General features: G+C 44.6%; 1 protein-coding gene across 1 annotated transcript in view; it reads right to left on the minus strand.

Annotated features, from left to right (window-relative positions):
• Positions 1-17,931, minus strand: part of OTOG (otogelin) — a 101,235-nt gene that overhangs the window by 21,779 nt on the left and 61,525 nt on the right. The window contains exons 34-39 of the mRNA XM_054525862.1: positions 16,666-16,783; positions 15,874-15,953; positions 13,662-15,424; positions 12,748-12,916; positions 12,313-12,458; positions 11,444-11,533 (exon numbers count right to left, since the gene is read on the minus strand). Of these exons, the coding sequence (XP_054381837.1) occupies positions 11,444-11,533; positions 12,313-12,458; positions 12,748-12,916; positions 13,662-15,424; positions 15,874-15,953; positions 16,666-16,783 (2,366 nt within the window). The remainder of the gene's footprint in view (positions 1-11,443; positions 11,534-12,312; positions 12,459-12,747; positions 12,917-13,661; positions 15,425-15,873; positions 15,954-16,665; positions 16,784-17,931) is intronic.

The raw sequence follows: 17,931 nt of genomic DNA on the forward strand, positions 1-17,931 counted from the left end.
GAGAGGAAGTCAAACTATCCCTGTTTGCAGACAACATGATCCTGTATCTAGAAAACCCCATAGTTCCAGCCCAAAAGCTCCTTCAGCTGATAAACAACTTCCACAAAGTCTCAAGATACAAAATCAATGTATAGAAATCACTAGTATTCCTATATACCAACAATAGCTAAGCCAAGAACCAAATCAGGAAGGCAATCCCATTCACAATTGCCACGAAAAGAATACAATACCTAGGAATACAGCTAACCAGGGAGGTGAAAGATCTTTACAAGGAGAACTACAAAACACTGCTCAAAGAAATCAGAGATGACACAAACAAATAGAAAAACATTCCATGCTCATTGATAGGGAGAATCAATATTGTTAAAATGGCCATACTGCCCAAAGCAATTGATAGATTCAATGCTCTTCCTATCAAACTACCAATGACATTCTTCACAGAACTAGAAAAAAAAACTATTTTAAAATTCATATGGAACCAAAAATGAGCCCGAATAGCCAAGGCAATCCTAAGCAAAAAGAACAAAGCTGGAGGCATCATGCTACTCAACTTCAAACTATACTTCATGGCTACAGTAACTAAAACAGCATAGTACTGGTACAAAAACAGACACATAGACCAATGGAACAGAATATAGAGCCCAGAAATAAGGCCACACACCTACAACTGTCTGATCTTCTACAAAGTCACCAAAAACAAGCAATAGGTAAAGTACTCTCTATTCAATAAATGCTACTGGGATAAATGGCTAGCCATATGCAGAAGATTGAAACGGGACCTCTTCCTTACACCGTATACAAAAATTAACTTAAGATAGATTAAAGACTTAAATGTAAAAGCCAAAACTATAAAAACCATGGAAGATAACCTAGGCAATACCATTCTGGACACAGAAACGGCAAAGATTTCATGGCAATGATGCCAAAAGAAATTGCAACAAAAGCAGAAATTGACAAATGGGATCTAATTAAACTAAAGAGCTTCTACACAGCAAAAGAAACTATCAACAGAGTAAACAGACAGCCTACAGAATGGGAAAAATTTTTGCAAACTATGCATCTGACAAAGGTCTTACATCCAGTATCTATAAGGAACTTAAACAAATTTATAAGAAAACAACAACAAACAACTACCCCATTAAAAAGTGGGCAAAGGACATGAACAGACACTTCTCAAGAGAAGACATACATTCAGCTAATAAGCATATGAAAAAAGCTCAATATCACTGATCATTAGAAAAATGCAAATCAAAACAGCAATGAGATACCATCTCACACCAGTCAGAATGGCTGTTACTAAAAAGCCAAAAAATAACAGGTGCTAGCAAGGTTGTAGAGAAAAAGGAACACTTATACATTGTTGGTGAGAGTGTAAATTAGTTCAACCATTGTGGAAAACAGTGTGGTGATTCCTCAAAGACCTAAAAACACAACCACCATTTGACCCAGCAATCCCATTACTGGGTATATACCCAAAGGAATATAAATCATTCTATCATAAACACACCTGTGCACATATATTCACTATAGCACTATTCACAATAGCAAAGACATGGAATCAACCTAAATGTCCATCAATGGTAGACTGGGTAAAGAAAATGTAGTATACATACACCATGGAATACTATGCAGCCATAAAAAAGAATGAGATCATGTCCTCTGCAGGAACATGGATGGAGCTGGAGGCCATTATCCTTAGCAAACTAATGCAAAAACAGAAAACCAAATACTGCATGTTCTCACTGATAAGTGGGAGCTAAATGATGAGAACACACAGACAGGTAGAGGGGAACAACAGATACTGGCGTGTACTGGAGGGTGGCGGGTGGGAGGAAAGAGAGTATCAAAAAATAACTAATGAGTACTAGGCTTAATACCTGGGTGACAAAATAATCTGTACAACAAACTCCTGCGATATGAGTTTATCTATATAAGAAACCTGCACATGTACCCCTGAACTTAAAAGTTATAAAATAAAATAAAAAATAAGACATCCAAATGGCAAACAGGCATATGAAAATGTTCTTAACATCATGGATCATCAGAGAAATGCAAATCAAAACTATAATGAGAAATCGTCTCACTCCAGTTAAAATGGCTTTTATCCAAAAGACAGGAAATAACAAATGCTGGTGAGGATGTGGAGAAAAGGGAACCCTCACACTTTTGGTGGGAATGTAAATTAGTACAACCACTATGGAGAACAGTTTGGAGGTTCCTCAAAAAACTAAAAATAGAGCTACCATATGATCCAGCAATCTGGGTATACACCCAAAAGAAAGGAAATCCGTATATCGAAGTGATATCTGCACTCCCATGTTTGTTGCAGCACTGTTCACGATAGCTAAGATTCGGAAGCAATGTAAATGTCCATCAGCAGATGAATGGATAAAGAAAATGTGGTACTTATACACAACGGAGTACTATTCAGCCACAACAATATGAGATTCTGTCATTTACAAAAACATGGGTGAAAATGGAGGTCATTATGTTAAATGAAATAAGCAGGCACAGAAAGACAAACCTAACGTGTTCTCACTTATGTGTGGGATCTAAAAACCAAGACAATTGAACTCACGGACATAGGGGAAGGGTAGTGGAGTGGCTGAGGGAGAGATGGGAATGATTAATGAGTAAAAAGAAAAATTAAAAAGAATGAGTAAGACTTAGTGTTTGATAGCACAACAGGGTGACTACAGTCAATAATAATTTAATTATACATTTAAAAATAACTAAAAGGCATATAATTAGATTGTTCATAACACAAAGGATAAATGCTTGAGGGGAGGGATATCCCATTTTATATGATGTGATTATTACACATCGAATGCCTGTGTCAAAATCTCTTATGTACCCCACAAATATATATACCTACTATCTACCCATAAAAATTAAAAATTAAAAAAGGATTAGACTGTTTCATGCAGCAAATTATGCAGCACATGAACCATTATGCAGAGGGAACCTCCCCCTAGGAGTCACAAAGAAAACTCTGTGACCCTAGGAAAGCCCCTGGCTCTCCTAGCCTGAGCCTTCCTATTCGTACAGACAGAGGATTGGGCTTCATGATCCATGAGCAGTCTCTGAGTTCTGGGAGTAAACATACATATCTGAAGCCCAGAGAGGAGCCTCACCTGCATTCATAGGACTCCAAGCAAGGACAAAGAATAAAAGGTTAAAAACGAAGGACTTAGACTTCCATTTCTGACCAAGGTGGAGTAATAGGAACTGGATTTACCCTCTTGCCTTAAATGATCAAACAAACTGACTAAATATATAAAACAACAGTTTTCCAACCAGAACAGTTGGCAATGCAGGAGAGTGATCCCTGAAAACAAAAAATGGAAACAAATGAGGCAAGCCTTATGATTGCCCAAGGTTATTACTTAGAGAGTTTAGAGGCTGCAGTCCAGGGAGCAGGAACCCAGGCCGAGCCTGGTGGTTTCCTAGAATTTAGAAGACAAGAGACAGATGTTCACAAAGGCCAAGGTAGCTAGAGTTTGCATGGCAGACAGAGAGAGAGAGAGAGCTCTGAAGCTTTGCAGAATCCCCCTCCAACCCTGACCTGACCCTGTCCTGAATTTTCAGCTGAATATTGATCAATGTATGCAGGTGAGAAAACTACCTGAGACTAGAGAAAGAACCACCTGAGAGGAACAGACAGAAAAATCCACAGAGCTAACACAGGGCTGGGAATAGTAGAAAAACCTCCTAATATGTAAAGTATAGGGTAGGGTATGCAGAAGGGTGTTGCTTTAGTAGCAGGGAATTGGTATGTAGGATAAAGAATAAAATCACACTCAGAATAAAGGCTAGTTTGGCTTTACCTAACAAAGCTTAAAGGCAAGCCTCAGAAGGATCAAACTGTTTCCAAGTAGCATAACTACTACAAAGCTCAAGAATATTTTCAAAAATAAAATGTAAGAATATCCAGCATCCAACAAGGCAAAACTCACAATGTCTGGAATTCAATTTAAAAAAATTGTCAGGCATGCAAAGAAGCAGGAAAATACAATCTATAATGAAATAAAAAATCAATCAGAACTGACTGAGAAATGACACACACAGTAGACAAGGAAATACAAACAATTATTTTTAAAATTGTTTTAACTATATGTGCTCAAGAAATAGAGGAAAACAGAAGAAGGTGAGATGTTCACGATATAAAAAGACCCAAATCAAACTTGTGCAGATGAAAAATATCATGTCTGAGATGAAAACCACTGAATGGAATTAATATGTTTAGACACTATAAATGAAAAGATTAATGAACTTAAAGATAGAGCAATAAATACTATCTGAAATGAGGCACAGAATTAAAAAAGACCCAAGAGAATGATGAGCAGAGAGCATAAGTGATCTGTGGGTCAACTTCAAGTATCCTAATACGCATGTAATTGAAGTCCCCAAAAGAGAAATGAATTACCAGGCCTATCATAACCAAATTGCTTAAAAACAGTGATAGAAGGAAAATCATAAAAGCAGCAAAAAGGGGTAGAAAAAAACTACATTATGTATGAAGGAACAAAGAATGACAGCAGATTTCTTATCAGAAATAAGCAAGATAAAAGATAGTGGAACTTCATAACAGCACTATTCAAAATAGCCAAAAATATGGAAACAGCTTAAATGCCCATCAATAATGAACGGATAAACAAACTGTGGTATATACATACAATGGAATATTATTCCAGCCATAAAAATGAATGAAGTATTGATACATGCTTCAATGTGGATGAACCCCCAAAACATGGAGCTCGGTGAAAGAAGCCAGACACAAAAGGTCAGATATTGTCTGACTCCACTTATATGAAATATTCAGAATAGGTAAAGCCAGAGACAAAATGCAGATTGGTAGTTGGCAGGGGTTGTGGGGAGAGGTGACTAGGAATAAACTGCTTAATGGGTATGGGGTTGCCTTTTGGGGTGATGAAAATGTTTTGGAGCTATACAGAGGCGGTGGTTGCACATTATTGTGAATGTACTAAATGCCATTGAATTGTTCACTTTAAAATGCTTAATTTTATGTTTTGTCAATTTCTCCTCAATAAAAAAAAGACAGGAGCAAAGTCTTGTAAAGTACTGAGAGAAAAAAATATCAGCCTATAATTCTATACCCAGTGAAAGTATTTCTTAAAAATGAAGGAAAGACCAAGACTTTTTCTGACAAACAAAAGCTGAAAGAATTTATCACCAGTAGATCTGTACTACATAAGTGTTAAAGGAAGTCTTTCAAGCAGAAGAAAAATGATACCAGATGCAAATCGAGATTTACACAAAGGAATAAAAAGCACAAAATGGTAAATATGTGGTTAAATATAAACTTTCCTTGTTTTAAAAATCTCTTTAGAAGATAAATTAACTGCTTAAGGAAAAATAATAAAAATTTACTGTGGAGTTTATAATAATTATAGAAGTAAATTTTATGACAATAACACAAAGGCTTGGTGAAAGGAAGTAGCAGTATACTGTTATAAAGTTCCTATGGTATATGTGATGCAATATAATATTATTTGTAGCTAGTCTGTGACAAAGTAAAATTACATACTGTAATATCTAAAGCAACCACTGAAGGAGAAAAAAAAAGTACAGACAATTATCCAACATTGGAGATGAAATGGAGTCATTAAAAACAATCCAAAGAAGGCAAAAAAAAGGAAGAAGAAGGGAACAAAGAACAGATGTCACAAATAGAAAATAAATAGCAACAATATATAAACATCACTATGTTGAGGACCAAATTAAATATAAATGGTATAAACATCCCCAATTAAAAGGTAGAGATTGTCAGATTGGATCTTTAAAAACTGAAGGCTCAACTATTTACCCCCTGCAAAAGTCCCACTTTTATTTGTTTGTTTGTTTGTTTGTTGAGACAGGGCCTCACTCCTGTCACCCAGGCTGGAGTGCAGTGGTGCAATCACGGCTCACTGCAGCCTCAACTTCCTGGGCCCAGGTGATTCTCCCACCTCAGCCTCCTGCATAGCTGGAACTACAGGCATGTGCCACCATGCTTGCCTAATTTTTTAATATATATATTTTTAGTAGGGATTGTGTTTTGCCATATTGCCCAGGCTGGTCTCGAACTCCTGGGCTCAAGCAATCCACCCGCTTCCACCTCCCAAAGTGAAATTACAGGCATGAGCCTACATGCCAGCCAAAAATCCCACTTTAAATAAAAAGCCACAAATAGGTTAAAGTAAAAGGATGAAAAAAGATACATCTTAGATATACATATTAGGTATACATGCTAACATCAATCAAAAGAAAGCTGGAGAAGCTATTACAGGCAAGTCAGACAAAGTGGAATTCAGAACAAAGACTTTTACCAGGATAAAATGGCCATTTCCTAAGAATAAAAGAGTTAATTCATCAAAAGGACATAACAATCCTGAATGTTATGCACCTAAATAACAGAATTTCAATATATGTGAATAAAAAAACTGATAAAACTCCAAGGAGAAATAGACAAACAATTATAGTCAGATATTTCAACATTCTCTCAATAACTGAGAATAAACAGATAGAAAATTAGTAAGAATTTAGAAGGCTTGAACAACACTATCAGCCAACTTGACCTAATTAACATTCATAGAACACTCCACCCAATAATGAAATACACATTTACTTAGAGTATATTCTTGGACATAAAATAAATCTTACTAAATGTAAAAGAATTCAAGTTAGACAAATTACGTCTTATGAACACAATGAAATTAAATTAGAAATCTATAACAGAAAGTCATCTGGAAAATCATAAAATATTTGAAGATTAAATAAAACACTTAAAATAATTCATGAGTCAAATAAAAATCAAAAGGGATATTTAAAAGTATTTTGAACTGATTGAAAAAGAAAACACAGCATATCAAAACTTGTAGGATGCAGCTAAATCAATACATACAGGGAAAATTGTAGCACTAAATGCTTATATTAGAAAAAGAGGCCAGGCACAGTGGCTCACGCCTGTAATCTCAGCACTTTGGGAGGCCGAGGCGGGTGGATCACGAGATCAGGAGATCGCGACCTTCCTGGCTAACACGGTGAAACCCCATCTCTACTAAAAATACAAAAAATTGGCTGGTGCCTGTAGTCCCAGCTACTCGGGAGGCTGAGGCAGGAGAATGGTGTGAACCCAGGAGGCAGAGCTTGCAGTGAGCCGAGATCACACCACTGCACTCCAGCCTGGGCGACAGAGTGAGACTCTGCCTCAAAAAAAAAAAAAAAAAAAGAAGAAGAAGAAAGGTCTCAAATTAATGACATAGGCTTCTTCCTTAACAAATTAGAAAAAGAAGAGTAAATTAAACCTAAAGTAAGCAGAAGAAAGAAAATAATAAAGATAGCAGAAATCAATGAAATAGAAAACATAAAAATAATAGAGAAAACCAATAAAGCCATTCTTTGAGAAGGACAGTAAGTTTGATAAGCCTCTAGACAGGCTCGTCAGGGAGAAGAGAGAAGACACAAATAACTAATGTCAGGAATTAGATATGGCACATAGATTCAGATCCTACAGAAAGTAAAAGCATAGCAAGAATATATGATGAACAACTTAATGTTTATAAATTTGACAACTTGGATGAAATGGACAAATTCTGTAAAAGATGCAAACTACCCAAATTTACCAAAGAAGAAATATATAACCAAAATAGCTCTAAACCTACTAAAGAAATTGAACGTGTGTTTTAAAATCTCCCCAGAGAAAAATCCAGGCTCAGATGGCTTCACTGTTGAATTCTACCAAATGTTTAAGGAATAAATATTACCAAGTCTACATATACTTTTCCAGAAAATTAAAAAGGGGAGAATACTTTCCAACTCATTATACGAGGCCAGTATTACTCTGCTACCTATAGTAAACTATCATATTACAAGAAAAGAAAATTTAGACTAATACCCATCATAAGGATACAACAATATATAAAAAGGATAATATAACAAATGAAGTTAATTCCAGGAAGGCAAGACTGGGTTAACACACAAAAATCAATGTAATTCATCAAATTAATAATGTGAAAAAGAAAAACAATGTGATTGTCCAAATAGGTGCAGAAAAAAGCATTTGACAAAATTCAACATCTACTCCTGGTAGTAAAATCTCTCAGAAAACTAGGAATAAAAGAAAATGTTCTTAACCTGATAAAGGACATCTGTGAAAAGCCTACAACTAACATCATGCCTTATAGTGAAAGACTGAATATTTTCTCCCTAAGATCAGACAAGGATGACTGTTCTCAACCTTTCTTATTCAGCATCACACTAGAGGTCCTAGCCAGTGCAATAGGTGAGAGAAAATAAATTAAAAGCATACTCATTGGAAAGGAAGAAATAAAACTGTCTCTATTTGGAGAAGACATAATTGTCTATGTAGAAAAACCCAAAGAATTTAAGAACTAATAACTGAGCTTAGTAACGCTGCAAGATACAAGCTCAATATGCAAAAATAACTTGTATTTGCATTAGTAATAAGCAATTGGAAAGTGAAACAAAAACAACACAATTACTTACAATAGCACCAAAAAATATAAACTACTTAGGAATAAGTCTATCAAATATGTATAGGATCCTTACACTAAAAACTACAAAACACAAATAAAAAAATCAAAGAAGCCATAAAAAAAATAGAGATGAACCATGTTCATGCACTGGAAGACTCACCAGTGTTAAGATTTATTCTTCTCCCAAATAATTCTATATATTGAATGCAACTCAAAATCCCAGGTAAACATTTGGTAGAAATCAAAAAGCTGATTCTAAATTTCTACGAAAAGTTAAAGGAATTAGAATAGCTAGGCCAGGCATGGTGGCTCATGCCTGTAATCCTAGCACTTTGGGAGGCTGAGGCAAGAGGATCCCTTGAGGCCAGGAGTTTGAGACCAGCCTGGGCAACATAGTGAGACCCCATCTCTATACAAAATTAAAAAATTAGCTAGGCATGGTGGCATACACTTGTCCTCTACTTGGGAGGCTGAGGTCGGGGGATTGCTGAGCCCAGGAGGTCGAGGCTGCAGTGAGCTATCATTGCACCACTGCACTCTATTCTAGATGATAGGGAAAGACCCTGTCTCTAAAAAAAAGAACAGACAACAGAATACCACCTAATTTTAAGGTTTAATGATAAGTAATGGTAATCAAGACACTGTAGCATCAGTGAAAAGATAGATTAATAAGACAAAATAAAAAGCATATAAATTATCCCAAACATTATTATTTTTTTTTTTGAGGCAGTTTCGCTCTTGTTGCCCAGGCTGGAGTGTAATGGTGCAATCTCAGCTCACCGTAACCTCCGCCTCCCAGGTTCAAGTGATTTTTCCCGCCTCAGCCTCCCGAGTAGCTGGGATTACAGGTGCGTGCCACCACGCCCAGCTTATTTCGTATTTTTAGTAGAGAAGGGGTTTCTCCATGTCGGTCAGGCTGGTCTCAAACTCCTGACCTTGAGATCCACCCACCTCGGCCTCCCAAAGTGCTGAGATTACAGGCATGAGCCACTGTGCCTGGCCAATTGGTTTTTAAATAAAGGTTCAAAGACAATTCAATGGAGACAGAATAATCTCTTCGAAAAATGGTGCTGGAAAAATTGAGTATTCATATTTGAAAAATGTATCTAAACTCATACTTTGTACTATTTACAAAAATTAACCTAAAATGCAATATACACATAAAAGCAATACCTAAAACTATAAAACTTCTAGAAGAAAACATAAGAGAGATTCTGTGTGACTTTGGGCAAGGTTCATCAGGTACAACACCAGTATCATGATTCATAAAAGAAAAAACTGATAAACTGGACACCATCAAAATAAAAAAAACTTCTGTCTTTCAGAAGACACTAGTAGGTGAATGGAAAAACACTCTACAGACTGGAAAATTAGATTTATATGTGTGATAAAGGGCTTGTATCCAAAATACACAGGAAAAGTTCTCAAAACTCAATAGAACAACATGATCTTTAAAATGTGCGAAAGACTTGAACAGATACTTTGCCAAAGAGCATATACCATGGAAAATAAACCCATGGAAAGATGCTCAACATCATCAGTAAGCAGAAAAATGCAAATTAAAACCAAAATGAGATTCTATTTGACACTTATTAGAATGACTAAACAAACAAACACATGCCACCAAGTGCTGGCAAGGATGCGAAGCTCCTGGAGCTCTCATCCATTGCTGGTGGGAATGCTAAATGCCTGCTCTGGAATACAGTTTGGCAAGTATTGTAAAGCTAAATACGTCCTTCCTGTTCAACCCAGGAATCTACTCCTGGGGGCTTTATCTACACAAAACCTGTATGTAAATGTTTACAGCCACTTTATTTGTTATTGTACCAAACTGGAAACAACTCAAATATCTTTCAACTGGTTCATGGATAAATAAACTATGGTACATACATAAAATAGAATACTATTCATCAATAAAAAGGATTGAACTACTGATCTGTGCAACAGTGTGGATGAATGTCACCATATACTCTGGTCAATTTATATGAATTCTGGAAAAGGCATAACTATAGGAGCAGCGGACAATGGTTGTCAGCAGGTGGGGGGAGGGGTTGACAACAAAGAGGCAGGAGATGGTGTCTGAGATGATAAAACTGTTCTATATCCTGGTTGGAGGTGGTAGTTTCATGACTGTGGGTGCTTGTTGCAACTGTAGAACTGTATACTAAATAGAGTAAATTTTACTGCATGTAGATTATATGTTAATTTTTTAATGGAAAAATTTTATAAACTAAGAAATGAAACTCGGGGAGTTTTCTGTTCAAGCCTTCATCCCATAGGAAACTTACTGTCTGAAACCCCGCTCCTAAGAGCACCACAAATGTGCCGCACCCTGTGTTCAAGGGCAGATTCCAAAAGGAAGGCTGCAGATCAAGGCTCAGGAATTGGCAGCAGACTCACAACTTTGGGACCTGAGGAGGAGACGGATCAGTCCCCTTTGCCCACCTGTTGGGAGGAGCAAAGGTGGGCCCTCTGGAGAGGATGCCCATATGGGGGTGGGCTGTTGTTGGATACCCCGGCCTCCTTGACAGAGGTGAACTTAGTGAAGCCAATGAAGCTTAAATTCACGGCTCCTCACTTCCTGGTAGGGGTCCTGGTAGTAATGTGTTCATGTGGTCATAGGTTTTTGTGAAAATTGCAAAAGTGAGATATTTTAGCCATAAATATTTAAACCCACTGTCTCTTGCCTTTCCGACTTTTTCTCTGTCACAACAATATCCCATCCCTCCTGGTATACTTCCTCCCCTGACATTGGTGTGGCCACAAGCATTTTAATTATAATCACTTCCAAATATACCTAATTTTGCATTATTTTTTTTAAAAAGTTCCCCTCCCCACCCCTGCCCTGAATCATGATTCAGCCTCACAGCCCCTCCACCCCTGGATGCCCTGTCCCTCAGCTGACTGTGGCCCTGCCCTGGAGGCTGGCTGTTTGATGCACTCACCTTTCGGTTGAAGCGATCAATAGTGACCTGATGGGCCAAGTGAGTCATGTTCAACATCACCAGACAGAACGGGGGCCAGTTCAGGTGCCCCTGCAGAGAGAACCAGACCTCATCAACGTGGAGCCCTGTCCTCTGTCCCCCTCTAAGTGAGTGGGCACAGCAAATGTGAGTACAGTCTCCCCTGACTACCCCCTGCACTATGCCAGGGGCTCCCATCAGGCTGGGCAGATGGTGCCCAGGATCGCATGGAACCATTGCGGCTCCATCTGACCTCATGCAAGCCCAGACCAAAACAGAAAAAAAGGAAGAAAGGAAGGAAGGAAGGAAGGAAGGAAGGAAGGAAGGAAGGAAGGAAGGAAGGTCAAGGCAGAGAGGGAGGGAAAGAAGAGAGAAGAAAGAAAGAGAAAGAAAGAAAAAAAGAAAGAAAGAAAGAAAAAGAAAAAGAAAGAAAGAAAGAAAAGGGAGAAGAGAAGAGAAGAGACAGAAGCTACCTCTTTCCACCTGACTTATGGGGACATCCCAGTAGGAGATTCCCTGCAGCCAGCACCCATGACCTCAGGCCACACCATTGCAGTGACATCCCAGCTCCTCTGCACTTCCGTGCCATCCCTCCTACATGGCAGGAAGCTGGCACAAGCTGGGAATGGAACAGGCTAGGGCCAGGAGGTGGCACACTCCACTCAATTCTTTCCCCAGCCTCCCAGGGAGCCATCACCTGGGAGGCCCTGCCTGTTCCTGGAGACAGAGGGAGCTCAGGGGGGCTTCCACATCTGTCTTTGCCTCTGGCACCCTGGCTCACTGCTCCATCTCCCCTCTTATCCTAGTCCAGTTCCTAGTCCCCAGCAGGGAGGGAGGTATGGGGCAGGCACCAGGTTGGCACTTTTGCAGTCCAGTACATGGACGGTGACCATTTCATCTGAGCTCTGGCTGAGGATGTAGATGGCCTCCTTGAACAGAGCTACATGGCTCCCATCGAAGGTAACGAAGCTCAGGTCAGGGAAGATTGAGCACCGGCCTGGGGGAGGGGCAGGGCACAAGAAGAATTGGTGGATGCCTCCCAGACCAAGGCCACCTAGGAAGATGGGGCAGGTTCCTGGCCCTCTTCCTGGATGGATGCAGAGGCCTGGCGTCTGGAAGGTGGCTCAGACCAGGCATCACACAGATCAGAGGTCGCAAGCGTAGGAAACCTGCCAGGTCGGGGTCCCACAGGAGGGGAGTCTGGGACACACAGATCAGGGATGGCGGTCATGCTGGGGTAAGGATACAGGGAGGATGCAGGAGGCTCCGCTGATCCCATGACTCACAGGCACACTCCCAGAGTGGGCAGCAGCGGTCCCCACCCACCCGCACGGCGAGGCCCAGGATCCCACAGCGAGGGGGAGCAGCGCCCTGGGGACAGTGCTGGGACTGATTCACGCGAATCAGCTGGCCCTCCAGGCAGATGTGGCGGACGCAGTCCTGCTCGGCGATTGGCTGGGTACAGAGTGGAGGAAGTGTGAGTGCCCATCGAGGAGCCACCCCGCAAGCTGTGATGGCACCAGATCCTTCCCACATGTAGGTCCTAGAGGGGCAGTGGACCTTCTAGGGAAAGATGCCCTCACCCCCCACCCACCACAAGCCATCTGGGGCCTGGCGCTGCACTTAGTGTGAGCTCGGGGGTCAGGACCGATTCCCTGAGACCTCTGCAGATCTGCCTGGCCTGCGCTGAGAGGTCTGGGTACACAGGCATGTGTACACACTAGCTCACACTCACAGAAACCCTAGCATACTTGCGCAAGCCTATACACACACACACACAGTTTCTCACAAAGGCACAAGGATGCACATGAGGATGTCTCAAACACCATTCCTCACACACACAAGAGCACATGCAGATACAGGAGCACTCATACTGTCTCACACATGTGAACACAAACGCACACAGCAGTCTCACACAGGCACACACTCACAAAGGCACACACAGCAGTCTCACACCAGCACACACACATTGTCACCTGGGCATCACACTAGGCCATCCAATCAGCCCCCCAGGGCCTAGATGGGCCAGGCGGAACCCTGCTATGGCATCAGGGGCCAATAGGAGACTGGAGAATATTTCAGGGACCAGGAGCATGGGGCAGGAATGAGGAGAGCGACTAAAACTCCATCTAGCAGGGAAGAGGAAGGGATGAAGGGAGGGGTCACATACGGGTGGCTAGAACCCTGGCAAATCACTCACGACACAGGTGGTGGATGTATTGGCCTCAGTGGTGGTTGCCAAAGCCTCTGCCAAACCCTCTACAATGCTCAGGGCTGGGGCTGAGCGCCCAGATGGTTCTGAGGTGGCCTCGTCCACCGGCTCTGCTGCCAGGTGAGGCCCTGCCGCGGTTCCATGGGCCTCAGCCAGCTGAGGCAACAGAACCAGCATGCTGTCTTGGGGGGCCGTCCTGGCTGAGATGCGGCTCAGGGGATAGGATGTGGGCACTGGCAGAGCTGTGCCTGCCTGGGCTCCCTCGGGCTCAGCCACCAAGGGGGCGAGAGGGTGGCTCGTGGCAGGCATGAGCTCTGTGGGCCCACCCTCGGCAGAGCCATAGATGGAAGTGGGCAGAGACACTTGCTTGGATAGGATGGCCACCTTCCCTGTGGTGCTCTTTCGTGGGACAACAGATACCATGGAGGCCGTGCCCTCAGCCACAGCCAGGACTCCAGAGGTTGGCAATGTGGCTCCCAGCAGCAGGCCTGGAGCTGTGCCTGCTGGTGGGGGTGCTATGTGGGTGGGTGGGTGCGTCTGGGTCATTGCCGCTGGAGTGAAAGTCAGTGCTGGGCTAAGTGTCTGAGCAGGCAGAGTCGTGGCCTGTGGCTGGAGTGGAGTGGTGATGACAGAGGCTTTGGGGCCGGGTGTGGCCACTGGGGCAGATGTGCCCACCTTGGCCAGGGGCAGGCTGGTGTCGGGAGGCAGGCCAGAGAGGAGCTGGGAGGGACGAGTTGACTCAAGGGACATGAAGGGTGTGGCTGCCAGCCCATGAGCAGCTGTTGACAGGCTGGGGGCAGCTGGGGTCTCTGGGGGCAGAGATGGAGACCTGGTGGCCATGGTGGTATGCTGGGCTGGGCGGGGTGGTGCAGTGGGGAGTGGGTGTGGCTGTGGGGAGGCAGGCGAGCCCATGGGCTGGCTGTGCCTGGCTTCGCCCTTCTCTGTGGATAGCACCATCTCCACGCTCCTGGTTGCAAGGGGACTGACAGGAACCTGTTCTGCTGCTGTTCTAGCCACGGTTACAGGGGTGCTGGGACTTGAAGCACTCTGGGCCTGGGTGGGCTGGGGGACCCCTGTCCTGCTTATGACCTTAGTTACTGCAGGTGTCAGCACAGCCTTGTGGGATCCCGAGGAGGTGAGGGACCTGGAGATGGCTTCAGGGGAAGCCACAGGTCTGGAGGAGGGACTTGCTGTCAAGGAGGGTTGTAGGGGTGTCGTCCTAACAGGCAAGGAGCCTTGGCCTCGGACTGTCACAGCCTTGGTCATAAGCGGGAAGCGAGGGGCAGGGGGTGACCGGGAGGAGACTGTGATGTTGGGGCTTCCTGCAAAGATCACAGTCACCCTTGTTGTCTCCATGGCACCTGACACCATGCCAGGTGTGGGTGTCTGCAGTGCAACAGGGAGGGATGAGGACTCTGGTGTATGGGGGACGGCCAGGAGGCTGGCAGTCACTCCCTTGCTGGCTGGGGCCTCTGTGGGGTGGGCAGGGAGTTGAGATGCAGTGAGCTCCAGTGGCTGCTGCAGGATGGTCTGGGTGGGGCCTGGAGACACCACTGGCTCCTCAGTGGCTGTCATTGGTGGGTTCAGGGCTGTGGTGAGTGGGGCAGCTGGGGCGAGGGCTGGCCCGTGGGTCCCGGGGCTTTCCTGTGGCAGCTGTGGCTCCTCATCACTGGGAGTGGGCAGCCCTCGACTGGGAGGGAGGGTCTCATTGCCAAGGGCCTCTGTGGGAACCCAAACTGCTGGCGCCACACCTGTAGACACAAGAGAAGAGGCTCAGAAGGCGGGGTGACTGCTGCCCCAGGGGATCATCACTGGGCAGGGCTGTGGTGTGAGGCTTGAGGACTGGCACTCTCGGTGTTGGGGTGAGGGCAGCTTCTGATGGCTAGAAGAAGTCAGCAGGTCTGGACTCTGCCCCAGACGTCAGACTCTGACCCCAGAGCCAAGAGACCTCAGGTCTAAGTCTGGCTGCACCACCTTCTCACCATGTGACCCCACTCTGGGCCTCATTTCTCCTCTCTGTGAAATGGGGCGAATAGACCGGATGAGGCCTCTGCCTCCCCTGTGCCTGTGCCTCTTTCCAAAGGTCCCTGTGCTGACCTTGCTTCTCTGGGACCTGGGAGCTTTGAGGCATGACTGCTCAGTGAGACCCTAGGGACTTAGAGGAAATCTGAGGGAAGGACGAGAAGTCTGGGCCACTTACAGTCCTCCAGGTAGACACATCTCTGTGTGACTTCATCCAGGACCTTGGGGGTGGGGCACACAGGGACACAGCCTTCTACCCTGAGGACAGAGCAGGGAGCAGGTTAAAGGCCTGAAATACAGGCAGGGCCATCTCTTTTTCTCTCGATTGAGCACAGGCCTTATCCTTTCTTATGACATGTGTGTGTGCACACATGTGCTTATTACATGTACACACACATGACCCTCCATAGAGATGCTGTCACACATGTACAGGAGCACACACACCCAATGTGTATGCGGCATACTCCTGCACACTTCTACCCCTCAGACCAAGAGGGAAACACACACACACAAGCAAGGTACACTTCTGCACACACTCATGTACAGGTTCACATGTGTCTCTGCCTGGGCACATTCTCATATGGCCTCATGTACCCCCTCCAACCCTGCAGGACTCCAAAATTTTTACATATACATGCAAACACGTCCACAGAGACTCCCACAAACATCAGTGAATACACCCTCACACACGCACACAGCTGCACACAACACCTGCATACATGCAGCTGTGTACAATGAATGCACCGTTGTAGTAGTACACACACAAACACACACAAGGCTCTGCTGCATGCACATCATGCACAGATACTCACATATGCTGACATATGTGCATATATGGAAAGACACAGTCACCGTGGTACACACATCCCCATACACTCAACATATGAAACACTCATACACAAGTGTATATGAGTGCACACACACTGGTGCACACACCTTGGCTCCATGCCCACAGCCCCTGGCATCTCACCTGGGTACGTCCCAGCAGCTGGCTGCCCGTGGGTCCCGGCAGGTTTGGAAGCAGGGGCTGGCACAGGCATCGTAGCGCCACTCGCAGATTGGGTAGGCAGCCCCCGAGGGCTTGGCATCTAGAAAGCGAGATGGAGCAGCAACTCTGGGTCAGGTGAAGACACACAGGGAGTCCCAGAGCTCAGCCCTGCCCCCCCCATCCTGTGGAGGGGACAAATGGACGCATGCAGGGAAAGCGAATGGGGAAAAAAACCACGCTAAGGAGAAACTGCGTTCATGGTGGTTGGGGTGAGTGCCTGGGGGATCCTGGGGACGGGGCTCTGGGAGCTGAATGCAGGACTGAGGACAGGGAAGGACTGAGGACAGGGAAGGACTGAGGACAGGGAAGGACTGAGGACAGGGAAGCTCTGGCCCCGGCAGTTGGAGTGAGGCTTCGAAGGGTGACCGAAGAAGAGGCCTGGACCCCTGATCTCTCCCTTGGGATGCCCTGCCACCCACCCTGCCCCTCTGGGGCCCTGGTGCTCAGGCTTGCCCTGCATCCCAGGACACAGTAACCTCTTCCTTGCCTTGTCTCTAGCAGGGCTATTGCAGACCTCCATGGAGGCAAGAGGCTCTCCTTTGCGGGGTGAAGGGAGGCACTGGGGGATCCCTTCCCCTCTAGCCCAAGGCGTTCCTGGGCACCTAGCCCCAGAGAGCTTGCAAGGGAGGTGCTATTCCCCAGACTCAGCTCTCTCTGTTCCCAGAGGGCCCCTGAAGGGCCTGAGAGTGCAGGTCGTGTGAGCACCGCCCTCACTGCCCTGGCGGCTGGGCTAACTCTTAAACAGCACTGGACGCTACCCAAAATATCTCACACGGATTTACTCATTCAACCTCATCATCGTCTTATGAAGTAGGCGCTATTATTACCCCCACTTTAGAGAAGAGGAAACCCAGCTACAGATGATGCTGGGAAAATGAAAGGTTTTCAGAGGAGATGTTCTCAAAAGAGGCCCTGTGGCTAGCAGCCTATGGGGGGCTTGGAGGCAGACAAGTAGGCCCCAGGCTACCTTGGCACAAGTGACCAGTTTCTGAACAAACAGCCTGAACAGGGAGGTGTGGGTAGGCTCCGAAGCAGGCTCCAGGGAGCAGCCCCCACCGGCAGCTCCTCCAGTCGCCCTAACCTGAACACTGCTGCCAGCTGTGAAGAAACCTGCTTTTCCAAAAGTCTAACTTACATTTGGGGAGCACCTACTATGTGCCAGCCCAGGGCAAAGCCCGCGAGACACAG

Source organism: Pongo abelii, chromosome 9 (assembly GCF_028885655.2).
Source record: "Pongo abelii isolate AG06213 chromosome 9, NHGRI_mPonAbe1-v2.0_pri, whole genome shotgun sequence".
Lineage (NCBI taxonomy): Eukaryota > Metazoa > Chordata > Mammalia > Primates > Hominidae > Pongo > Pongo abelii.